Raw genomic sequence first — 26,539 nt, forward strand, 5'->3', positions numbered from 1 at the left:
TGGGCTTGAATGCAGCCAAGCCCCATTTGCCAGTAACGCATCTGATCTGTTGTTTCAATCGTCGTGATCTTTTATGTTACATGTATCATCATCATCATCAGAAGAAGAAAGAAAAGTAAGGGGAGGAGGAGGAGGAGGAAAGGAAGAAGAAAAAGGAGAGGTAAGTGGAGGAGGAGTAGGATAAGGAGAAAGAGAAAAGGGAGGAGGAGGAGGAGTAGTAAGAAAAAGAAAAAGAAGGAAGAGGAGGAGGAGGAGGAGGAGGAGGAAGAGGAAAGGAAGAAGAAAAAGGAGAGGTAAGTGGAGGAGGAGTAGGATAAGGAGAAAGAGAAAAGGGAGGAGGAGGAGGAGTAGTAAGAAAAAGAAAAAGAAGGAAGAGGAGGAGGAGGATTTTATCCCTACAACCATACTATCAGCTGCTGTCATTTGAGAGCTATGGAGTCAATTCAGGCAAAAACAGCAGTCACAAAGTTGACAATTTACCAGAAGTAGAAGAAGCAGAATACAGCAATTGGTCTATTAACAACATTTGAAGTAGAAGAGCAGGAGGTTCAAAGGGTAAGGGAGAGCAGCTACAGCAAAAACAACAAAAACAACAACAGTAATAGTAGCAGCAGTAGCAGCAGCAGCATGCCTTTAGAACTTATGGTTGTGTTTGACACGGTACTATTGACACTGGCTGGTCATTCAAACATCGGAAAGAAATGAAAGCAGAAAGACACAAAAAAAGCTCCACTACCTCAGCAATGATTTGAGTGAAGCAGGTTAAATAATAGTATAATGTTATATACAAAAAGACTTTGTAAGTATCAAAGAATGCGCCCATGGCTTGACAACAACTACTTTATTGAGCTTTCTCAACAACAGAAGAGCATTTCTGTCTCAATCTGTGTCCTATGGCCATAACAAAGCAATGCGACAAAAAGTCACCACTGTTTTGAAAGACTACAATAATCGAATTTTACTTGATCGCTTTCAAAGCTTCTTACAGAGGCAAAGTGTCATAATAATTGTGGTAGCATTGTGGTACAACAGCCTTTAACTCCTGTAGATGCTTATACTGGCTAGCAGTTATCTTCACTGTCTTTGTAGAGAGGTCTAGCAGTAACTGTTGTACACAGGGTGTTCAGCTTACTTGGTCCTTGCAGCGCCTGCCATTCATCATCAAAGTTCAGCTTGTACTGAATTTTGAAGACTGGAGTGTACTTTGGTGCCGCAAGTCAGTGACAGTACAGTCACCTGGTTTTCTCCCTGAGCGGATCGTTTAGTACTCTCTGACCTTTGCAAAATCTTTGGAAATGCTGTGGTCCAGGTACATAACTTCATAGGGCCTGGGGATGCGTCTAGCTTGGTGCAGGTTGTTCACGCAGTCCACTGTGATGTAAATCAGTGCGGTTTTTTTTAGCGATCGCTCAATAGTGCAATTAACTGAATCCACCTCCATTTGGGTATGGCCCTTGGTGAGAATTTCTGCTCAACTGTGATGTCAAGCTCTTTGGCAAGCGAGGCCATTGCACTCGCCAGGGTGGCATTTCCGTTTTGCTATTTGCACTCATCACTGTAGATGATGGAGTGGTTGAAGTCAGTCGCTCGCAATCTGAGGTAGTGAGTTAGTCATGATGAAAACTGTTGGAGCTCAGACTACCTTCACTTTCATCCCAAACATATCATCTGGTGTCTCTGGTGGCAAGATCCTAAATCATAAAATTGTATTCAGCCAATTTTATTTCATAATATAAAGCGGATGTCTATAGTAATGGTGGCAGAAGGACGCTCTGGATCTCCATACAAAAGGCGTGTGATTGCGAGGTAGAAAGACTGTACTTACCGAACTCACTAGCAGGAGAAGATGTGAGGATCTGCAAGGTGGCGACGCGCCTGCGCTGGCCGGCTCAGATCGCGTCGTCAGGAAGTCACTTCGCCTGCAGCTACGACAACGTCGGCCACTCTCATCTCTAGCAGAACTGAGACGGGACAGAAGGGGCGCACAGAATTCCCACCTCGCTTTTATACCCATGTTTTGGCGTCCCTAGTGTCACAGGGCGGCAACTCTGTTCGGCCCGCCCAGTGCCCCCTAGTCTCATGGGCCCGTAACTCTCAATTATTCATCTTTCCAATAACAAGGCGCACACTTTGTTCTCTGGGTTCAGTGCAGCCTCCATGTCCTCTTTCTCTGCTCGAGATGCAGCTTTAATCATATTCATATTTGATGAGCAGTGTATTCTGTTTCTGTGGGGTTTCTAGATGCGAAGCTGGTGCAAATGTCACACTGGTCTTTCTTGGTTGAAAGTAAACCCAAATTGTTTTTCTAGAACTTTGGCAGAACACTTGATAGCTCAATGTTGTTTTTTCTGCCTCTCAGCACATTTATCGAGGGACACTCGATGCAGATCTGACATGTTCTGGATTTTCATCTGCAGACAGGAGGGTATCTTCGAAAGTTTGTCAAAAAATTCCTCTTTATGGAACAACTTGTCGTCCTTGGCTCTCTCGTGGTGGGCATGATGAGTTCTTTTGGGGGGGGTCTTGGTTGTTTTTTTCCGGAGAAGACACTTTAAATAAACCAGTGGGTCAGGCCTGTAGTGTTCATGAAGATAGTTTTACAAACAGAAATTCTTTAATTAACCGTTGACTTTTTTAAAGTGGTGTTGAAGGGTGTAATTTCTTCTTGGTTTTTCACTTGCTGTGTAAGATCTCTTTTTGTCTATCCTGTCTATCATGGCATATACGTAGGCTCTCTTTTCCTTCCAAGAGAGTGACTAGTGATGTCATTGCATTTTGTACCAACCAGTTGACAACTGCAAAGGACGTTAAGTTCATGCCCTGCGCACTTCGTGCCTAGACATGTGTAGAGTCATTCCCAGTTTTTTCAACCTCTTCCTTTAGTTAACCTTCCAATCGTTTTCATCGCAAGTCCTTTTTGCAGAGATCAAGGGTAACATAACGGTCGTATCATCAGCTGGTGTGACATTAGCCTGGTCATGTTGATCAATTTCCATTGCACTGAAGGTCAGAGGTGACGCAGCAAGAGTGGCATAATTTGATGGAATGTTATAGCGTTACATAAGTTAAAGTTTGATATAAGGATAAAGCATTATATGACACTAAAAAAATAATCTATACAAAACATAAACGAAATGAACTATCAAAGAAAGTTGAAAGATGTCTCAGAAGGTAATGACTGCATTAAACACTGCAAATAAAAAAAGGGAAGAAACGCTTAAAACAACAATAATTGTTGGAGGCAGGCAGTGTGCTGGACAGGTCCCACAATTTTTTTTCTGAGTGAGTTAGTAAAGAATGAAATGCTATCGACTTTGTCAATTCAATTGGGAAGAAAAAAGTTGATTAGGAGAAGAGACAGAAGTCCGAATAGAGGAATATGCCTTCACCATTTGGTGACTTTCCAGTACAAAGACAAGGAAGAGCACATGGACAGAAAAAAAAATGTCGTATGAAAAAAAATCCAAAAAGATGCATTTTAAATACCGGCATTGTCAAAAGATAAACAGTTCTGTGGGAACAGTAAGTAGTTTTAGTCATCAATAACATAATCAGCAGTATTAAAAAAGAAGAAAAAAGAAGAAAAAAGAAGAAACAACTAGATCTGTATAACTCCCCAAAGAAACCAACAAGAAATATTAAACAAATATTCCTTTTTGGAGAGCTCCCACGGTTACATGAGCGAATTCTGGACTATCACAGGTCTGAATCTGAAGTCAAACGAAGTCCAGAGACGAGTCGAAGTCCGGGTTAGTTGGTAACGTAGCACGTGGCCCCTCATTATTAGCGCGACAAAAACAGCCAACCCACATTCCCTCCCTCGCAGGTGGGATAGTCGGAATTATTGGGCTAAAACCCTAAGGGTGCCGGGTTATACGGTTTTATTTCTAATGTTTTAAAGACATTTCGAGACAAAATTCAGATCTGTCTTTAAGTGAGCATATGAAATGGACAATTTACTATCGATAGGGCCAATAAAAAAAAATGTCATACTTTGTGGGTTAGTCGTTTTATCACAAGGCCGACGATATACTTCCATTAGTGTTAGAAAATTATTTTAAAAATATATCACAAGCTGATCAAGATTAGGGTTATTCTTTCAATACATTAAAATCATTCTCATAAATGTACTCACCTTTGGTATCGTTCACTCCTAACTGACCAAAACTGAAACAAACATGAGCACAACCATTATTAAAGTTCATTTGTAAGAGCTTAAATAATTATCCACACTACGGTACCCCTCTGTAAGAAGGCTGTTAACACTTAAAAAGAACACATCAGTCCCCTGGGAAAATAAAGCACAGCAACCCGTTGTGTGTATAGCGTCCTTCTCACCACATTTGTCTCCATCGATAGCCAAGTACTCCCTTACGACTGGGAGAACAAAAGAAAAATAGGGTAAGTTGTACCTTCCCAAAGGACACAACATTTTACCTGGCTAAGATAGGAATCAACCCACAAGCTATTCATTTACACACTCAGTGCAAACCTACCAGACTAAAATAACAAAACTAAAGGATACGTTTGGAACAAAAATATTTTTTTAAACCCTGCAAATACTAAACATAGTTGTAAATTCATTCTGAGATACAAGACCAACATCGATAGTGAAAACATTTTTTTCAATTTCCACAGTGGACACTTTCTGTATTGACTTGTGTCAAAGTCGGCAACACGGTGTCCTCTTCTTGAATTCCCACTCTTATCGGCTGGGGAAATAAACGGCTACAGTCAAACCAGTATCCATCTCTCGATAGAACAACACACATTACCTTTTCTTTCAGTAGCGCATGGATGACATTTTCATTTAAGTATCATTTTTCCATTTTGAATTTTCTCTCCTTCCGTTTTTTCCTTCTCAGCTGTAACCTCTAAAGTCCTGCACTCAGCCTTTGAAATGATCAACAAATACCAAAGGGGGGGAGAAACTCAAAACAAAACATACAAAACTACAGTACAGTTACCTGTTCCTCCCCCAACCATAGACAGCTCCAGACTTTGACAGCAGGAACGAGTGGTTTCCTCCAGCAGCTATTTGCTCCACAGGGATCCCTTTGACAGATGTTACAACCTCTGGAATGTTCTGGTACTTCCCCGCTGCATTCTTGCCTAAGCCCAACTGCCCATATGAATTGGAACCCCAGACTCTGACAAGACTATCTGTGGACAAAGAAACTCCCTAAAATAACCAAATTTGAACCTGGAATTAAAAGTGATGTCTAAACTTGCCTGAGATTTATTCATCAAAGTCCTCCGAATCTCGGTAAGACCAAACCAGAGAATTTTTGCCATTGTCTGATAAGATTAAGAACCTATCTTTTTGACTTGTTCGTTTGAGTGAAACAGAGAACAACTATACAATAACAACAGGCAAGATAGACAGATAAAAAGAAAGAGGGGAAAGAAAAGAAATATCTGACCTACAAATGGCACCCTCCAACCACCCACAAGAACTTACCCTCCACACATATATTAACATTGAACAGCAAATTAATACAATAGGTACTCCTTTAACGCCTTCAAAAGCTTAAAGGTTAGCAAACATGGGCAAAATACAACAAAATAATTAATGTTCAAAGTTAACAGACCAAATTTCATTTTAAAATAACACAACAAAAATGAGTGTTCAATGGTCATAGCTCTTTTTGTAATCAGCACAACTGGTCTCAGGGTTACAGCCTGGAGCATTTGAAAATAAGCACAAAAGAGTGTGTACAGATTATTTTCTCCATACTGAAAAGAGATACTAGATACAGAACAAAAATTTGGATTCAGAAAATTTGCTGTTCAATGCATTCCCCATACAACAGTATACAGCAAGAACATGCATGTTGTTGTCAAGCCCTATCCCAAATTACAGTGATTCAGCATGATAAATTTTCTAGGAACCAATCAAAAAGTAGAACGAAAAAAAACCCAAAAGATAAGAGCTATACTAAAGCTTAGAAAGGGTGACCTTTCTCACCGTTTGTGAGTACAATGCAGTGATCATTCCCGCAAGCGACTTGTAGAACACAATGAACAGCAAGTGACTTTACTAACCTGAAAAATTTAATACATATAAAGTAAGATATTGTCACAAATCAAATCTCCATCCAGAGTCTAAATTACATATACAATATCAAAAATCATGGATAGAATCACATTAAACAGAGCCTCATACAATGTACTGACTTCCCTGACAAAAGAATAAGAGAGGAATTCTGTAATGACTCCAGTTAACTTCTCTAAAATATGATTTGAGTATCAGTTTCGAACATGAAGCCAAACAGCACTACGAACATTTCTCATGATAAGTCCATAATGTCATTAGTATCTCATGGCATAATCAGAATTTTAAAATATAAAAACATGTGAGATATAAAAAGAGAATTGAAAAACTGACATCGTATACAATGTCTGTTGGAAGATTCATTTCATTTCAGAAAGTGTTCTACAGAACAGCTGAAACTTGCAATAGTGATGTTATGATGATGATGATAAGGTGTGTGTGCGCGTGTGTGTGTGCGTGTGCATAATATGTTAATGACATAGATTTCACCATCCAACAAATTCACTAAAAATATCATCTTTGCTCCTAGAACAAAGTTGCTCTCAAGTTAATTCAGTGAACAAGTGTATCTGAAAAAGGATATATAATATTTTGTTTTTGTTTTGTTAAGTGTTTTACATCAGTCTCAACCACATATAATATAAGGTCACATGAGTGCGGCGTGGGACACATTAAACATTTTAAGTTTGGCCCCCTACTCTTTGTAGGGCAGGACGATTTGTGAAAGCAGCCATAAATCGATTTTGGACCACCAAAGGATCTTTTAATTAATGTGTGCAACTTTCACAAGACCTCCAAGACTTTTCACATTAATCCAAGAAGGCTAGTAGATATCAAATCTTTCCTGCCCAAAAGAACAGGGGTGTGGCTGAAAGACAGCAATAAGAAGGAGCCAAGGAGTAGTAGTAGAAAGACTGCAGAAAGATTCAAAAGCCCAGAAGAAGGGGCAAACAGTGGTGCGGGGGTTGGACAGAATATGGAGATGAAAGCAAACAACATAGCATGGTTACAGAGCAGGAAAAGAGGTGAAAGGAGAAAATAATATTAGAGAAGAAAATTTTACGTCGTATGGTTTCAAATCCGGGATCTACTGAATGAGACGAACATGAGACTGAGGGCTCCCTATATCAGTAATATTAAATTAAGTTTGCTGCAAACTGTTCCTGTTATATTGTTACTATAAATAGTGTAACATATAAAATATAATGTACATAAAATGTATGTGTCTATCTGCATGTGTATTTGTGTGTGCCTCTGTGTATGTGTGTGTGTGTGTGTGTGTGTATGTATGTGTGTGTGTGTGTATGTGTGTGTGTGGTGTGTGTGTATGTGTGTGTGAGTGTGTGTGTGTGTGTGTGGGTGTGTGTGTGTGTATGTGTGTGTGGTGTATGTGTATGTGTGTGAGTGTGTGTGTGTGTGTGTGTGTGCGCGTGGCGTGTGTGTGTGTGTGTGTGTGTGTGTATGAGTATGTGTGTTTCTATCATAATATGTGAGGCGTGCTGACAAAATGAGTTACTTCTCGCAGTCCACAAACAGAGATATTGGCCAAAAATCAACATAAGGGGTTAATTTTGTAGATTTTCTATTGGCACCAAATTCTGTTACTATTACCTGTCTTTTATTATTTCATACATAAAATTGTACAAAACTTCACCTATATGTATGATCTATTTCCCTGAGGTTTGAATCCGAGAAGAACCGTAACTCATTTTGTCAGCACGCTTACATATATCCTTATTATTGTCCCTTTCTGCAAGAGGAATCCAATCACAAAGTGACTTAAGAAATTGTTGTCATTGAAAGAGACCTCTAGACTGCAAAGTGAAATGAACTTCACCTTCACTGGACAAGCTCCTGGGTCCACTCCAATTTTACTGACCTGAAAATATGAATGCACACTCTCCCTGTATCTTCAAAAGCAGATTCTCTTTACATCTAGTTTTGTGTGTAAAAATCGAAAGATCAGACAAGACAAGGGAAGACACAAAATTATGAACCAAATCTGCCACACAACCTACTTTGGTATGCCTCTGGCTTCCTCTGGGATATCCCCACGGCCTAACTGGCCAGAGTCATTTTTTCCCCAGGTGAAAACTTCCCAAGCCTGTGTCAAGGCCACACTGTGATTAGCCCCTGCTGCTACCTGAATAACTTGCTGAGAAAGCAGACCAGCTTCAATTCGTCCTGAAAGAGATTAGAATTTGATTATTACAATTACATACATTATCATGTTGTAAAATTACACTAAATTATCGATATATCATCAAAAAAACACAAGGTGCTTGCGAAGTGAAAAAAAAAGTTTTACTATAATCACCATTTCACTTCAACTGATGATGACGCAATTTTCTCCCATCAAAGCATGTCTTGGGTCTGGGAAGAAACACTAAGGGTGGGGGTGGGGGAAGGGGGGGGTTGTCCAGTGGCCTTTTAATTAAGGCTGGCTCTCTATTTCTCCGAAACTTCAGGAAAATAAAGTTGAACTGTATTTCTCCGAACGGTTTCCGTTCTCGAGATTTGTTGATAATAAGCAAATGGAGTGGCCCGTGTGTGAGTGTGTGTGAGAGAGTGTGTGAGTGTGTGAGTGTGCATGTGTGTGTGTGTGTGCATGCGTGTGTGTGTGTGTGTGAGTGTGTGTGTCTGTCAGTGTGTGTGTAAGGTGTGAACGGGGGGGGGAGGCATGAAGGGATTTTTTTTTACATGAAGGGTTTTAGTTTTTGCTGGGTGACTACATGTAAAATAGGTTACTGCCAAGGTCGCGCAGTCTTGTTCTCTCGCAGTACCTTTTGAAGGTATTTTCAATTTTCAATTGAAGTATAGTCCGGGCACGTTGCCCCAACCACAACTGAATACAGTGGAATCCTGTTATCACGAGAGGGAGGGGACCGGTGCGAAATGTGCGTTATAATAAGATTCTTGTAATAAGGGATCCAGTAATAAATTCAATGGAAATAATAAAGTAGGCCTAATCTATGCGTTTGGTGCTCTGTTTATTTCTTTTTTTATCTCCCCTGATGATGATTTTGTTTTAACATGACCTCTAGGTCATACTTGATCAAAAATCAAATCAGGTTTCTCTCTCTAGCGCTAGCGATGTTGACAGCTTGGCGTTGGCAATTAGAAAGAAAGTTCTCTAGCTCTAGGCTAACTCGCCCGCTGTGTTGTCTTCCACTACACCACACCCTGAGGAGTGTTCCGTCTGCTTGCGCACGTCACACACTCGCTCCATCCACTGTGACCTCTCCATCCCTGCATCGGGGAAGTGAGTAGCATGATAGGCCTAGATAATCTAGGCCTAGACTAGGCTGGCCTATAATGCGATATGTGTTCTCCGAGTCTGCGCATGCCACACCCTCCACACTCATTCGCTCCGGCCTTCATTGTAGACACATGTAGGCTCTCCCATCCTTTGTTTCGCTTGATCACCAACAAGTCTCTCAACTTATGTATAATTGGCCTCTATGTGCTGTGCACAGAAGCAGCAATATTCCGCTATAACCGACTCATGTGTTTGTCTGATTGCATTATAGCAGTATTTTATTTACAAAGACAAAGAAGGTAAAAAACCGGGGTTTTTAGAAATAGTGTCTTTATAACAGACATCTCGTTATTTCAGGACTCGTTATGAGTGGACTCCACTGTATTCAGACATTAAAAAATTTATAGTTTTGGAAATTGAATTCAATGCAAAAAATGCTTCCTCCCAGTCCTCGTAGAATGGCAGAATGAAAGGATGGCGCCTAAACCTCGCAAATATATCACCAAAAAACCTCTAGACCAGAAACCGTTCGCTGAAATAGTCACTTCATTTAATTAAACAGACAGAAAGTTAGAAGTCCAAACTAAATTGTTCCCATTTTTAAAAAGTAAACACTTTTACTACAGTCCACATATTACAATCATTCCAAAATGATGTGTGTAGATCTAATAATAGCCTTCACATGGTGTGAATTTAACACTTAAAAGTCTATACACCTCTAAGATAAATCTCTCTAACTTTAAAGTGACCATGTGCCAGAGCCAGAGGTCTCTCAGAGGAAAAATTAGTTCTTTTTTAAACTTTACATCATTTTTATACTGAGTTGATAAAAAGGTGACCTTTAACTCTTTTATAAAAATTTTCGAAAGTCATAGTGGGTGTCGCATTCAACGAGGTGTTGGGACCGGCTTGACATTGTCCTCGTAGGATCCGACCTCTCGTTGAACGTGACTAAGGCTGAAAGGAGACAAGCAAGTTATAATATTACACTATATGTGTATCAATACCAATAATTAAAACAGTTGTTCCCCATGAAGACGAAAATTTCAAACAGCATCAGTGTGCACGTGTTTGAGCTGTGTTCTGACCGTCATTTCTGCATTTTTTAATATTTTTTGTTACGGAGCGCTTCTCGTGTGGTAACATGCCCTCTCACGTCTAGGCCTAAATATCTACTGAAAAGTAAAGGATATATCTACAGAAAAGTAAAGGCGGGAGCTTGGATTTTCTGATCAGGGGAAGAAAAGAAAATTGAAAAAAATAAAGGTCTCGATCTAGACCTACCCATCCAGAGTTCATCCAGTTTCACACAGACCGCATCGCGTTCTGACCCATCCCCACCGTAGCCTAACCCTCGCCCATCCTCTTCTTGGCTTTGGGGCCAATATTAGGAGACACACTAGATCTAGCAATACAATGCGTTAGGAATCGAAGATGGGCCTTGTGCTTCGTAAGAGATGGAAAGGAAGGAGAACAATTCTTTGTTTTTGGGGCTGCTAATTGCTTTTATTTGGTTATATCGCGACCTCGTTGAAAGCGACTCGGTCTGTTTGCAAACATGTTGGAGCTGACGTACATTTACAGATATAGAGGAAAAGATGGGGGATCAAGGATTGCCTCGTTGGAGCCTACTTCTTGTTGAATGTGACCTCGTTGAATGCGACACCCACTGTACAGACAACTTAGCCTTGCAAAAAAAAAAAAATTTTACAAGAAATAGTCTATAGGGGGGCCTATAAATGGCATACATATAACCAAAAAGATTTTAAAAGATCATGATATAACATTTTAAATTCTTTCATTTTTATTTCAAATCAATAAAAAGCTAAATTACCAAATTTGTTGAGGTTTCTATCCCGTCCGCACTGACTGAAATCATTCGCACCACAACTAAAAATTGCACCATCCTTTCCGCATATCAAAGAATGGTTCTCTCCAATACTGATTTGACGAAGGTCAACGTTGTCCAAGGTCTCAACTTGTTTTGGAGACCTGACTGCATTCTCCTCAGAGCTGCCAATTCCAAGCACCCCAAAGGTAGCTTTGCCCCACGCTAACACAGCAGACATTGTTGTCTCTGTGCATTTATGTCCAGTTTCATTCCAGTCCACTTGAAAAATAGTTATATTATAGCATAGCGTTTCCCTTGAATTACACACTATTCCCACTGACTAGTATCTGATCTAATACCAACCCAATTGATCAATAAAAACTTCAGACTGACTGACTCTCAGGCTGCCCAGGTTGTCAGGCCAGGAGTCAAGAGTTGGAGATCTCTGAGAATTCAACATAGAAATCAGTTAATATAAGATCTAATTCCCATCGAAGCTTGACTTCAAATACCTTTTGTAGGTAAATTGGAAGAAGACAAAAAGAGAAGGGGCCTCATTGAACATTAGCAGACCACCACTAGATCTACTCAGGTAGAAAAGGGAGGTGGGGGGTGTAGATAGGGGGGTGCAGGAAGTTCACCCCCTGGCTAAAGTCAGAAAAATAATAGATAGAGATCTAGATAGGCCTTGTTTGCCATAGTTTTTAGTGCCAAAAAAAGTATGGCCAGCTCTATTCAGACTCGAGTGCGAATATAATTTATTCAGACTTGAGTCCGATATGGGTTTTATCTATCTCTATCAATTCGGACTCGGGTCCGAAAAAAAAATGTTTTATTTTTTCGGACTCAGCTTCTGAGTGACTCTTGTGAGTGTAAGGAGGTTACATAATATTATAACAGTCGTCGGGGGGATTTTACGTAAAACCAGAATTAGAACTAGAATTGCCTCTATACTAGGATTGTGTAATTGTTGTCAAAAGTACTCCACTCTCATTAGATCTACCCAATGGTAGTGTTATAAGTACACGGTAACCGACTACTCAGGGTCCTTCCATCACCACTACAGCATCATCATTACTTCCTCCGCCGATTGTCTTTCCTATATTAATTTCATTTTATTGTGTGTTATAGTTTTTCTGTAATGTTCTTTTCTTTTATCACAAACATCGCACAAAACCCACAGCTGTGGACTCTTCCCCCAGTAAGCCGAGAGTGCGAGATTGCTATGCGCAGTCTCATTGGTCGACATTAACTTTGCCCCCGGCAAGGTCAGCTCAACTTAATCGTTCTGTTCATAGATCTACCAATGATGCAGGGAGGGCCAGTTTAGATCTATATATCTAGTAACTGGATAATATACACACGTCTCGACTGTTTTCAACATTATAATAGAACAAATTTCGTAAATGCTGGAAATATTTAGATCTAGGAACAAACGTCGGAAGTCGGAACGGACAACATGCAGGAATCAATTCAGAGTCCGAGAATATAATTTTTTTCTATTTGGGCTCGAAACTTAGAAAAAGTATTCCTGGCAGTGGCAGGTGGTCTGCTATTCTTCAATTTTACCAGAGAAGGGAACAAACTGAAAGGCCTTTAAAAACAAAAGTCTATACTGAACATCACTGGAACAGACTAGATCTAGATCTAATCTAGATCTTGATCTAGCCTAGAACGCACTGACAACTTGAACCTCTGCACACTTGTAATCGAAATTCTGCCGTCCTCAGAACCAGCCCCAGGCCAGAGATGCATAAAGTGTGTTTCTAGATTCTAGTCTCAGAGCATTAAAATAGCCTTTGCGTAACCATATATGACCTTTGTTTATTTTGCTCTGCTTCAAACTGAAAGCGCTCTGTTCGGTGATGACAATGATATAGCAATAGCATTTTCCAGAATGCTACCTGGTTTAGGCTAGTTCTTCAGATCTAGAAGAATCATTCAGTTTTGAAGGGGGAAGGGGGTTTCCCATCAAGGATCAATTCAATACACAGAACACATAGAATCTCTAGAAAATCTAACCAGGACATTAATTTTAGAAACAAGTAGATCTAGATCTAGCTGGCAATGAAAACTTGTTTCAATTTCGTTGGTTAAAGCACAACCATTGTATTCCCATTGAAAGCACACTGGGTTGTAAACAAAGTGCCATCCTGTTTTGAATGATATGACGGATTTTTTTCGCACGAACTTGGTTTTGTCTTAGTATAGATTTCTATTTTTTAAAGTTTGTTATGTCCCTTTGGGGAACTGGTGCAATCGAGTCAGACTTTTTTTGTGTGCTAAATTAACAGTTCTCAATGAGCTTATTTAATATTTTATCTCTCCGGTGAGTCGTTTGTTTGTAGAAAAAGCCTTTTGTATTGCAAAGATATTTTGGGTTTCATTAACCAAATTTTAAAAACTACTATCCTGAAAGACTTTACAGCTCTGTCTTTTCTTTTCATAAACTTGAGAGCATTGAAATGACAAGCTGGCAATACTCCGCAGCTTGACTTGACAACACAATTAGCCCAGGCTAGACCTTGCCCTGTCGAATAAAATTATTAGGGCCTATAATATTTCTGCCCAACCTTTTTTATGTTTCTTTTTCAAATAATAAAAAAGAACAAGAAGGCATTCCATTAAACAACAACAATCGCTATCTGTCCCCCCATGTGTGTACCAAGCAGCCGAAAAGAGATCTATGTGCAATGAATGATTTATCATTGTTTTAGTTTTAGTTAGGTGTGTAGACTATGCGGTGCGCGCAGTAGTGGGGGGGGGGTGCAATTTGAGTATTTTGCGGGGGTCAGTTGAAATGCAAAGCACATGTAGATAAAATTAATGTTGATTGCTTATGAATCAAAAGGATCGACATTATGCTTGTTTGTTTTGGTAAGAGCTTTACTGCGCATAAGGTCATATGAGCTCGCGAATGAGTGGCGTTGCATTCACAATTATAGCTATAGGCTATATAGCTATATATACATTGCAGTTCGCAGCACGCGTTTGATTCTGGTCAATATTTCGATGTAAAATGTTAAAATTCGTGGTTAAAGAATCGATATTACAGTAGTCTTCGCCTAAACGCACGGTGCTCGGGAGGGCTCCTTATCGTGTGTTTACACGTGGAGCGTGCGTTTACATGAACCTTTGCAAAGCTGTCCCCTGGTTTTATGCACCCTGCCTAACCTAATTTAGCAAAATTAGATCATTTTTGTGCTTAATTTCTGATTATTTTCCTTTATCATACTTTGTTTTTTTTAAATCAGAATCGCTTAATTTCACATGATTGGGGCTCAGTTTGCATAATTTCATAATTTTTCTGGCTTAAAGCCGATTTTAGACCACCAAGGGATCTTTAACGTGCGCAAACTTGCACACGAGCCCTCCGAGATTTTTCACCCTTGTCCGAAAAGGCTAGGTGCAGATCTTTAATTCCTACCAGAAGATCAGGGTGGCTGAAAACAGCAGTTAAGCAGGAACCAAGGAGTAACAGTAGAATATTATTAAGGCTGCAGAAAGAGCCTATAGTCAGGAGCCCAGCGGAGGGGGCAAAAGGAGGTGAGGGGGTGGTGGCAGAAAGAGAAGTCGTAAGTAGACGACATAACATAATTTGCTGGAGAGCAGGAAAGGAGATGAAAGCAGGAGGCAACGATTTTAGAGAATAAAATGTTTCGGTCGCTAGCCGGATTCGAACCCAGGACCTTTGAATGAGAGGCCAACTCCATAATATCTTCACAAGAGCCATCTATATAATATATAGATTTCAAAGAAAAAAAATATATAAACACCCTTTAACCCTCTTCCTTATTTTTAGCCATACCGACCTTATAACGACCTTCCCGTCATAATGTTACCATTCAGCCTTTTACCGACCTGACACACCCGCCTTTAGTGAAGCTTAGAAATAAAAACATTCAACTTTAAAAGTACATGTAGTTGCTGGTGTAGGTCTTTAATTGTAGGCCCCACGTGAAATTTCATTGAAAAACGTCGCTTAGATCATAAGCAAAAGCGATTTCTTTGCAACACCCTCTGAACCTCTGAAAAACCCAATCGGTTATTTTTCTGGGAAGCCATCAGCTCTGGCGGTCTCCATAATGTTTGGTTCTGCTGTCCTGACCTGCAAAATTTCACACAAGGCGTGTGTTATGTCAACTGAGCTCTAGTCAGCTGTGGTCACGAAATTAAAATCAGGCGGATATCGAGATTAAAACTTTCTTGAGACTGAAACAAACACATCATGTGTGTGTGTGTGTGTGTGTGTGCGCGCGCGTGTGTGTGTGTGTGTGTGTGTGTGAGAGAGAGAGAGAGAGAGAGAGAGAGAGAGAGAGAGAGAGAGAGAGAGAGAGAGATTGAGATCGAGAGAGAGAGAGAGAGAGAGAGAGAGAGAGAGAGAGAGAGAGAGAGAGAGAGAGAGAGAGAGAGAGAGAGAGAGAGAGAGAGAGAGAGAGAGAGAAACAGACATACAGACAGCTAGACAGAAGGCAGGCAGGCAGACATGAAGACAGACAGACAGACAGACAGACAGACAGACAGACAGACAGACAGACAGACAGACAGACAGACAGACAGACAGACAGAGGGGGAGTAATAGAGACAGACAGAGAGAAGAAGAATATGAGTGGTAGGTAGAGCGTGCGTGAAGATAGGGAGGGATGGAGTTATATCAACACTGCTGACAATAATAAGCACAATAAGAGACAGGTTGAATGATAAATGTAATTGGTGAAATTATGTAAAAATATGTACATGTATTTATTCTTCTCGCGTATCGCTCTTCCTTTGTAGATCTAAGAAACAGGAGCTCGGGCCAATTGACAATTTAAAAAAATAAAAAATTATGGAAGCCGTTTGCTCTCTGTCGGGGAAAAAAGCTGAATTGGCCGCAAGGCTGACGTCACCATTGAGCAGGCAGTATAATAACTATAAGGCATCGCGTAGTCTCTCAGGGCGCCTTCAAATCGGAAGAGTGATTTTTGAACGATAAGAAGCATTAACATTTCACATTCACTTGAATTTCAATTTGGTTGAAAGGAGAGTGTAATAGATCAAAATATTTTTTTTTTCATCTCGTGCCACCCTTGTCGTGATACGGTACGTATTTAAGTGCCAGGGAAACGTTTGACCCCCTCCGGCCGGCCAGTGCAAGCGTGTGTTTGTGTAATTTCTACCTCTCTGACTCGCTACTCTCTCTCTATAGGCTACGTCCTAGGCGATCATAAATCAGGCAGCGCAGCCCAAGAACTACACACCTTGCTTGTGGGCTGACACACCGGCCGCTCAGGCTTCGGCCCACAGCAAGCAGTGACCTTCGTAATGATAATAATGATTACAACGGCCACGGCTAGGCGGTCTCTTTCTCCCTCTCTCTCTCTCTCTCTCTCTCTCTCTCTCTCTCTCTCTCTCTCTCTCTCTCTCTCTCTCTCTCTCTCTCTCTCTCTCAATGGTTTAGCTTCCCTGTGTTTGTGTTCAAACTAACGGACATGTAAAAAATTATTCTAGACAGACAAAAGCGATGGAAAGACAGAAAGTTGACTTGAGTTGAGTTAGAGTTTTACGGAAATGGAGGGCACACACTGATATGTTTTGACACCTTTTCATAGGATAAAATGTTTGGTAAGCTAGCAGTCCATGCCCGACATTCTGTTTCATCCGAAGGAAATCCATACAAGGTCACTTTTTCTGCACCTTTCTGACTGTCATAGCCAGTTTTGCATCCACCAACTGAGCATTTTCTTCCCATTGTTGTTCTTATTCCTTTAGTTTATTTTGAAGGTGTCAGTCACAGTCCAACAGAGTCATAACCACACATGATGAAAGCAATAAATAGGCCTAGAAGAGAAGCATGTAAGCACTGTGAAAGAACAGCAGATATTAAACAAAGCAGGTCGGGAAAAACACAAAGGAGCTCCCCCATAATTATGATCCGTATACTTTTCCCTACCTAACAAGGGTGGGCCCCTAGACGCTCAGAGTCTAGATATATAGATTTATATCTACATGGTCCTTTTAGTCTATTGTTTGTGTTACAAACTAATCTAAATCTAAAAGCAGATCTAGGGATAGGATGGAGAGTTCGTTTTTAGTGGTTGTATGCATAGAGAGGCTCTAAGTCAGTGAAGAGTGCGGATCAGAAGGGGGGGCCTCCACTGTGTAGACATGGATTTTAGAATGGATTTAGACAGATATGAATTAAACGTGCACGGTCAAAACTTCACTGTAGGTTTAATCTAAACACGTACACTGATGGAAGAGATATTTGATATTCACACAATCCAGATGATTTGGAAAAAAAAACTGCATTAGGCCTCAACTAAAAGAATCCAGGCATTCACTGAGTACGATGGCGATGAAGAATCTGAAAATGAACAGTAGGCCTACAGTGCAGCCAAACACCACTTCAAATTTGCGATCTCAAGACTGCTGGTCAATCTTAATTAATTAATTAATTAGTCACCACTTCTGTTCCTCAACACACACAATGATGTAGAAAATATTCACATAATCCAGATGACTTGAAAAGCAAACTGCATTAGGCAGAAATAATCCAGTGTCAAAGCATGAGAAAACAACAATTCAAACTGACCGCCGCACCCTGCGTAGGCTTATCACTACTAATGATCTACAAGGTTGTGGGCTTACTACACGGGTGTGTAAGCCCACAAGGAATCTAGGTCAGTAGCGCGCAGGTGGCCTGATTATATGACCGTCTAGGCTACGTCTCATTCTATCTAGCTCCTCTACTGTTTGTCAGTCTGTCCAGTGTGTTTGTCTCTATCTATCACGCTCCTTCAAACAAACAAAAAAATGAAAATAAAAATAAAAACCACATATAACCAGAGCTGTTAAAGTACTTTTAAAAAGGTACTTAATTACAAATTTAAGTACAATATAAAATTTATACTTAAGTACAGTAAAAGTACTTTCCTGTAAAATGTACTTGAGTACAAGAACTTTTTAAAAAAGTACTTATGAGTACATTTTGAGTACTTTCTGCTAATGTGCTAAAACACTTCAGTGCTAATGCAAACCATCATATTGAATAGATCTAACATATCTAGTATATTTGACAAATGGGGCCATTTATTTCTAATAATGTAAAGGGTATACAAAGCATTTGAGTATACGCACTGAACGTAGGTGGAAATGGTCCGTGAAATTGACATTAACAAATCCTCAAGGAATCAAGGTAGCCTTAAGCACAAAACACAAAAAAGGGAAAAAAGAAATATAGGTAACCTAAAAATTTGTTAGATTGATATACATTGAGAACTCAGTTTTAGTTTCAATTGATTATAATAGTGGTTAGACATATTTTGTTCACACTGTGTAGTCCACGGAGCCCACGGCAAACCAAAATAGGCCAACATGCAATTTCCTAGAGTCTAGTAAGTGTAGTGTAACCAAAAATTCTCTACTACAGTAGTCTCCGCCTAAGATCCCAGTGCTCGGGAGCAAGGGAAAGACGGGATCTTAGCTGACGAAGCCAAGGAAGAATCTACAGTGACCCATGAACTGACGTGACCCCTGGGTAGGTTTATGAGATATTATGGTAAGCAAAGAGTGGTCAACCTTGATGACCAATTACGGTAGCATGGTGGCATGAGTCTTGCTATAATTTTATACCGTACACTCATTAGCATATCGTCTCGAGATCTTTATCTACGTCACAGAATTCTACAGTGTAGAATCTGTGATCTACGTTTATCCAGCTGCCCCTCCCCTTAATTACCTGTCCAACAATTTGTAGCCTTCCATCTGAGTCCCCCCGCCTTTAAATTTGTCGTTACGTACCATTACGCTGTGACCACGCCAATTAAAATTCAGGCTGTCTCGCAAATTCGGGAAGAGTGAAAAACTGCCTTCAACTTCAATGGTCAGGGAAGAGTTTACAGTTCGATGTGATCCTGCCTGGAGCGAACTTGTAGGCCCTATCCCACCCAGCGAGTGATGGAAGTTCAGGTGGCGAGCTCAGATGCGAGTGCGATGTTTAGGGAAAAGAAACGCCCATCGGTCAGTTCACACTTCGGTGTGATCCCGTCTGGGAATCATTACCGCTTCATAGAGTTTTACAACGCTTGTGATCACATTCACGAGAGTGGCTGATCTTTGACGCGACGCGCAGTTCTTTAATCTCAACTTTTAACTCTTGGTTGATTGGCTGTGCCCGCCCGGATGTTTGTTCCGTAAATTATGATCAGAAATGCCGGCACTTATTCTTTCATTAAGCTTCAAAAGTACTCAAAATGTACTTTACAAATACTCAAAAGTACTTTTATAAAAAGTATCGGAGTACAGTTAAAATACTGGTTCTCAAAATGTGCCGGAGTACAGTAAAAGTACCGAAAATTGTAACGTAAGTACAAGTACCGGAGTACTTGTACTCCGTTATAAAATAATTACAACCAGCTCCGCATATAATTACAACCAGCAGTGCGTGAGCCAACCCGAACCAATAACACACACACACACACACACACACACACACACACACACACACACACACACACACACACACACACACACACAAACACACACACACATATACACACACACACACACACTCGCACGCACGCGCACATGAACACACACACACGAGTACACACACACACACACACACACACACACACACACACACACACACACACACACACACACACACACACACGACACACAAACAAACGAACGCATATAAGATGGTCGTCGAAGAAGCAGGATAATTTAATTCAAAAGAAAACAATACTACAACAACAGAAACAACAACAGCAACAACATATTATGACAATTACAGCTACAGCTACAACAACAACAACAACAACAACAACAACAACAACAACAACAACAGCAACAACAACAACAACAACAACGTGAGGTAGGCCAAGAATCTAAATATTGCATCGACTCCGGGGGAAAAATTAAACAAAATATCTGTCTACGAAAGAAATAAGACTACCTGACATTTTTTTTTAACGTCTGTTGATGGATAAGGTAATTTAAAGAAAAATGAAACAAACCCCATCAAAAGTTCCAACGTAGACATATTTTGAATATTAATTTCGAAATAACTTTCCAATCCAAGTTATAAATGTTCTGGCCAATGAGATCTCTCAAAATATGGACGCTTGTTATTGTTTCGTCTTGGACTGTTGTGTATGGGGGCTATGATCTGAAGCTATAGTCACTCCCCAAGTGAAGGCAAGCTCGCTCCTACTAGTTCCAAATGAGCTTCCTGAGTCCGGCCCCTGCTGAACCACAGCAGAACTTGCTGTTTGTTAATTTTAATCAAGATTCGTCGTAAGTATTTGCATCTTTGACAAGGCAAAATTCACTGCCTGACCATAACAGCCATTTTTGTGGATGATGTCATATCAACAATGAAAAATCGTCCACGGTCTTTATTGGCACAAACGCTTTATTCACTTTGTTTCTGTTTCTTTGTCAGGTCTCTACAGACAGGATCCAAGCATGGCTTCAAACTCTATCCTCTCAATTCAGTTGACACCCTGGAGTTCACACATGAAAATAATGGTAAGGGAGAGTTAAAATTTCTCAGTTTTCTAGAGTCTAGAGTCTAGATCTAGATATATCTAGATCTAGATCTAGTTGACTAGTTGTGACTGACTGCCTGCCTGCAGCCTGAACCTGAGTTCATCAGTCCAGTCCAGTCAGTCCATCCCAATAATCTTGCCCTTCTGTGGGATCCAATAAATTTAGTGCCAGTTGAATCGTATGACAAACATTTTATTCATAGAACCTGGTCTCGTTTAGCCTGATTTTGTATTGATGTCAAGGTCATCCAGGCGTTGAAATATTATATAATATGTTTAAGTTTTTATAAAAAATGACTGATGAGGCTGGGGGGGAGGGGGAATTCTTTGACAGACTCTCACCTTCTTTAAATTCTTCCCATTCCTTCCCTGGCGTAGCCTGCTGATGCCTGATGCTGAAGCTCCTAAACTCACAAAAGCCTTCTCCCTGTTACTGTTGTGTCGCTGCAAATTTTGATGTTTAGGCCTATTTCTGACCAAAATGTTCAGACTCAGAACGAGAGAATGAAGATTTTTTACATGACATAGACTTCAACAAAAGGTAAGGACCACCTTGACAGACAGCCCTGATTTTTAAAAAATAAAATTTTTAAAGACAGCAGGGAATGTTTCAAATTTTTTTTGCTCTGAAAGTGTTAATGGGTTACCACAATGCATGTGCAATGCTTCCAAAAGGGGCAAAACCATCACAATCACATGCTGCACGGAAATCCTCGCGGGAATTTTAGCCAAATTTGCTGCTTTTTATCGACTTCTGTGCGACACTACGGACATTCCTCGGTTAAAATTTTTGGTGCACGTCATAAACGGACAATATGGTCTCAAATTGTGCTCACTTTGGTGGCAATATTTAAGCCGCCGTTTGCGCAAAATCCAGTATTGCATCAACGTGCCACCAAGACGAAAGCTGAGAGACTTTGATCGTGCCAGAGCTATGGCATGGGTGCAGGATGGAGTTGGAGCCTGAGAAGTTGCCAGAAGGCTTGCAGTATCACACTCTCGTAGTGTCAGCCTGAGGCAACGCCATAGAGCCACTAGATCAGTCCAAGAATGCTCACGTGCAGGTCGACCCAAGAAGACCACTAGAGTGTTTGCAAGTGGTCCTTAACTTTTGTTGAAGTCTGTACAACAGGCAAGCAGACAGACCTTCCTAGTACTCCAATAAAATTAGTTCTCTGGGGGAAGGGGGGGGGGGGTTCTTCATCGAAGAACCCGCAAAGATAAAAAGTTGGATTATTTTCTTGAACTCCTTTTCCATTATTTAGATTGTTGAATTATCAATTGGTGATCATAATGATGTGAAAATACTGTATTTTATAATTTTTTTGGCCCTATTTTTGTACTGTATTAAATTGACATTGACTTTGACAAATGACTATATATATATATCTATTATCTATTTGTCGTGGCCGAATTTTGCTATTCAAAAGGCTTTTGAATGGGTGCATTGATCGACATGCGGTTTTTGCCAAAAGATTCTTTAAAATATTCTCCAGATCATGACGCCTTTCGTTTTTTCAGTTTTGAGACAGTTTTGCTTCTAAAAGTTAAATTTCTTTATTTCGCCGATCTGTTTTGTAGGCCGACCCTTCTGTCTCTGTAATTTGAGAAAATTCGCCAGGTTTGTTTATTTCAAGTCATACTTCCGTTTGATACAATCGCGCATTGTCGCGCAATACTGAGCACTATTTTAAGTGTGCGACCGGTATAGATCTGGCCTCATGTTTTCTTTTTTTACTTGGTGCTAAGTTCGACTGTGATCCTTTCATTTGATGCCCATCCTCGTTTATCCTGGACTCCTTTGTCAGATTCTTTTTCTTGCTACTGGGAACAATCAACACGCAAGTCAATATGCAACGACTTTCAGTTGATGTCAATGCACCGATCAGTCCTTTCATCGAAAAGGGGCCCAGCTGGTATAATATGTGTGTATTGCAAGTATGGTATACTATATCTATTTACAGTCCTCAGTTGGTTCACAATGTAACCGACTGGAGCTCTGGAGATTCTTAATTTTTTTTCAGAACTCTGAAAATATGGGAGGATTTGGAAGAATTTCTCCAATTTTTTAGTCATTGAGTGGTTGGCAGATCTGAATGAAATTTGTAATAAATGAGAAAAAGGAAAATGATTGGAGACAAAAAGGGATTTTTTACATTTCCTTGGCTTGTTCTGTAGAAAATGACCAGGAAGGTCTCCAAAATCCATCTTGTAGTGTAGTACTGTAGTAGTATAGTCATTTGTGAAGCGTGCTGACAAAATGAGTTACTTGTGGGATTCAAGCCTGAAGAAAATAGATACATCACGCTTATATGTGCATTTGTACAATTTATAAGTGTGAGATAATAAAAGACAGGTTATAGTTAAAGAATATAGCATCAATAGAAAATCTTCAAATTTGACCCTTGTGTCGATTTTTGGTCAATATCTCCATTTTTGTGATAGCGAGAAGTAACTCATTTTGTCAGCCCGCCTCACATTTGTAAACAGGCAGAGAAATTGTCTTGATATTTCTCAGAAATTAAATACTTTAAAAACTTTTGGTGACAAAAATTGATCGGTAAATGTTCACTTCATGTTCGCACTTCTCTCCTACTTTCAGGTCCTCAGATCTTCTCTGCCCCATAATTAATAATAATCTTGATCTTTCATCCTCTTTTAGAAGAAATGATTCTAGAATGATCTAGTCATTCCTTTTCTCATTCTCTTAATATCTTTTGGTTGGTCCTTGACCTTTCTCTGTATAGTATCTGGCCTTCAACCCTGGAACTAGGTCCACTTACTAGATCTAGAGCATTCCTGTTCACTGCCACTGGCTTTAACTTATTGGAATCACTGTTTATTGAAAAAATATTATGATTTAATTCAGACTCAGAAGAATTATCATCTTCACGGGCTACTTAAAAAAAGAAGCGGCTAAACTGCTTGTTTTGCACTAAATTTGCTTCTCTCCGTTCTTGATGAATCAGATGTCATGGCCAGCTGCTTTTTGGGATTACATTTAAAGAGCTTTGAAACTACACGAAAAGGCACAGGCAGCTGCTTTAAAACATGCTTTTTTTTAAACACACATAATGCTACTTTCTTGCTCTTCTTACTTTGTTTGAAAAGAGTTTGGATAAGAGAGAAATTATTCTTTACCACATGGTTACTCCCAGTGTCTGCTGATAATTATAATGAGCTGTGCAGTGGTGCAGATATTCAGCATCTAGTCAGTATATGTGCAAACTTTTAACGCTCAGCAGTTCATGCAGTACTATGTCGTATATGATGGGTGGTGATGTGGTATTTCGCCCATAAAATATATTTACTTTTATGAAGAAAGATTTTGTAATGTATTTTTATCAAATAAAAATGACTAAATAGACTAAAAAATAATGAAATAGGTATTAAAATTGATGTTTTTATTATAAAATTTTTGCTCTGAAATTTCCAGTTTCAAGGGCAATAATGGAGAATTTGTAAAATGCACTAGAACGGCCCTCATTTCTTTATTTTTCTACAGAATGAGGTGTCTTTTACTCATAAAATGCAGAACTGAATGTACTTTCTCATCAAATTAATGTAAACTCTAAATTGTAAAATATTTTTTTTCTTCTTTGTGATTGTTGGTTTCTGTTTTTGCATCTATTTTTAGTAACATGAAAAATATGTCACTCACCAAGAAAGGTTATCAAAAATATGAAATCTTTTGGCTAGGTCGGAAAGACCGTTTAATTCCCTTTCTATTGATGATATGTCATCTGGAACTGATAGATTATTGCTGGAGGCTTGAGAGCAAAACGTCATGATATGAAATTTCCAGAATCAAGGGAATTGTAGGATGAACTAGAATGGCTCTCATTTCTTTATTTCCCAACAGAATGGTGTATCTTTGACACATAATGTGCAAAATTGAATGAACTTTTCCGTGATATAATTGTAATTTCTAAATTCTCAAACACTTTTTTTGCCCTGCTTCTTTGTGACTGTTGGAAAAGTGTATTTTCTGATTTTGTTTCTATTTTTAGTAACAAGAAGAAAACGTCCCTCTTGAAGACAGTTTGACAAAAAAAAAAAAGAAATCTATTAGCTAAGTCTGAAAGACCATCCAATTCCCTTTCCATTGATTTTGATGCATGTTTAACATTGTCTGGAGTAAATAGATTATTGCATGAGGCTCGAGGGTATGGAGGACCCCTGAAACATAATGAAAAAGCCAAAATAGGCAAAACTGCTGGGAGTTAAGAGTTACCTTGAAAGATATAACATTTTATTTCATGGAGTTTGATTTCATGATAAAGCTAGGAATTATGAATTTTACTCGTCTGTTTGAACAAATCGAAGAGAAAATTGAAATTGTATTAAAATAAACTTTGACCTCTACTTCATACATAACAGCTTAAACTATCCCCCCTATGAATTTACATAGTCAATAGTAATTTCATGCACATATGAACCCTAGCAATACAAGTATGAGGTGGGTACAGCCAAATGTATACTCATTTGTCTGTAGGGAAATTATTACATTGAAAACCGTTGTTTCTATTACAGAGGCTACAATAAGACAAATAAATGCTGTCCAATTTTCCGGGCTAACTTTAATACATTTTCTCCCATCTATACACTACCAACTTGAACACAGTCCTGTGCCTGATACCTTTTTCCTTCCAAATATATATATATATATATATACACATGCCTCAGCTTAAATTGGTGGGTGGTTGGCGGGTGCTCTGGTGTGGTTTACTCCTTCTTTCCTATCAAACATTCATAGTCCTTTTCTCCCCTTCTTCCTTTTTTATGTTTGTTACTCTCTTGTAACACCTCTAATCTTCTGGCGCTCATACGACCTTATGCAGTTGCGAGTGCCGTAAAACCTCTACTGAAACTAAACTTAAATTGGTGTAAATAAAAAAGTTATCCTTCAGGAATTATGTTATCTAGTGCGCAGGATCTGTTGGCAACAAAGCCCAGGTCTACGAGTTTAATTTTTTATTTGTCTCTTATTTAAAGAATGAAAAAAAATGATGTGACTCCAAGTACTGAGTGTCGCACTGTGTTGTTCTGTAATTGTGAAGTAGTTAAATCTTATCTTGGGCTTTATCTTCAACTAGGATTTCTGAATTGAATTTGATATTCACCATAGGATTTTTGTGCCCTTTTCGTCTCGTTGTTAAATTATTTTGATGATATGTGTTTCATTGTGAACCAGAATGACCTGATTTTGTGAACTAATGTTAGCTTGATTTCATCTCGTCTAATCTTAGAACACCACCAGTGATTGCTTTAATCTGATAACTTTATACATTATGATGCACCTGGATAAACAATGATTCAATGAGGAAAAATGCAAAAGTCACAAAGTGTTGGGGAATGGTTCTTTTTCTTGACGCACATTTTGTATGTTGTTTAATGTTTTTTATATTAGAAGAACATATATTTAGGTGTGGTTTTCCAGTTTTGATAATGCCATTTTCACTGCCGCAGGTTTTTTCTCAATTTTTTTCTCAATATTTTATTCTTTACAACTTTCAGAGAGGCCAAACATCCATTTGGTTGAGAGACTGTTTGCCAGTAGTTTGGTGGCCCTTGTCAGCAGTGACCATCCACGAAAGCTGGATGTCTGTCACTTCAAGAAGGGTTCAGAAATATGCAACTATTCTTACTCAAATGCCATTTTAGCTGTCAAGCTGAACCGGATGGTAAATGTTTTTAGGTTTTTAGTGGAAATTTTTTGTCTTTAATGCTACACAATATGTTACAAAATATAAGTTAATTTTTGGTTAGAGTGAGCAAAGTACTACCAAAATAGTTTACTGCTATTGCAGTGCTGTCTGTCATTGGATGTTAAAACTGAGAGGACTCCTGAGAAAGTT

At 39.4% G+C, this 26,539-nt stretch overlaps 2 protein-coding genes across 9 annotated transcripts in view; one reads left to right on the forward strand and one right to left on the reverse strand.

Moving 5' to 3' along the window:
• The window catches only part of LOC101851139 (probable E3 ubiquitin-protein ligase HERC4), a 57,106-nt gene extending 43,263 nt beyond the window's left edge, over positions 1-13,843 (reverse strand). The window contains exons 1-6 of one of the 7 annotated variants that reach the window (XM_035971515.1): positions 13,251-13,843; positions 11,149-11,424; positions 8,074-8,239; positions 5,969-6,045; positions 4,968-5,163; positions 4,136-4,167 (exon numbers count right to left, since the gene is read on the reverse strand). In XM_035971515.1, the coding sequence (XP_035827408.1) occupies positions 4,136-4,167; positions 4,968-5,163; positions 5,969-6,045; positions 8,074-8,239; positions 11,149-11,383 (706 nt within the window). In that variant the 5' untranslated portion in view covers positions 11,384-11,424; positions 13,251-13,843. Of the gene's footprint in view, positions 1-4,135; positions 4,168-4,967; positions 5,164-5,968; positions 6,046-8,073; positions 8,240-11,148; positions 11,591-12,838 lie in introns of all 7 variants that reach the window. The other 6 variants (XM_035971513.1, XM_035971516.1, XM_035971512.1 and 3 more) reach the window with 6 other exon arrangements.
• Positions 13,844-20,231: 6,388 nt separating this feature from the next.
• The window catches only part of LOC101852564 (WD repeat domain phosphoinositide-interacting protein 2), a 31,103-nt gene continuing 24,795 nt past the window's right edge, over positions 20,232-26,539 (forward strand). For both annotated transcript variants that reach the window (XM_035971518.1, XM_005105074.3), the window contains exons 1-3: positions 20,232-20,427; positions 20,576-20,661; positions 26,199-26,365. In XM_035971518.1, coding sequence (XP_035827411.1) covers positions 20,354-20,427; positions 20,576-20,661; positions 26,199-26,365 — 327 coding nt within the window. In that variant the 5' untranslated portion in view covers positions 20,232-20,353. The remainder of the gene's footprint in view (positions 20,428-20,575; positions 20,662-26,198; positions 26,366-26,539) is intronic.

Source organism: Aplysia californica, unplaced genomic scaffold, assembly GCF_000002075.1.
Source record: "Aplysia californica isolate F4 #8 unplaced genomic scaffold, AplCal3.0 scaffold00451, whole genome shotgun sequence".
In the NCBI taxonomy this organism is placed as follows: Eukaryota; Metazoa; Mollusca; class Gastropoda; order Aplysiida; family Aplysiidae; genus Aplysia; species Aplysia californica.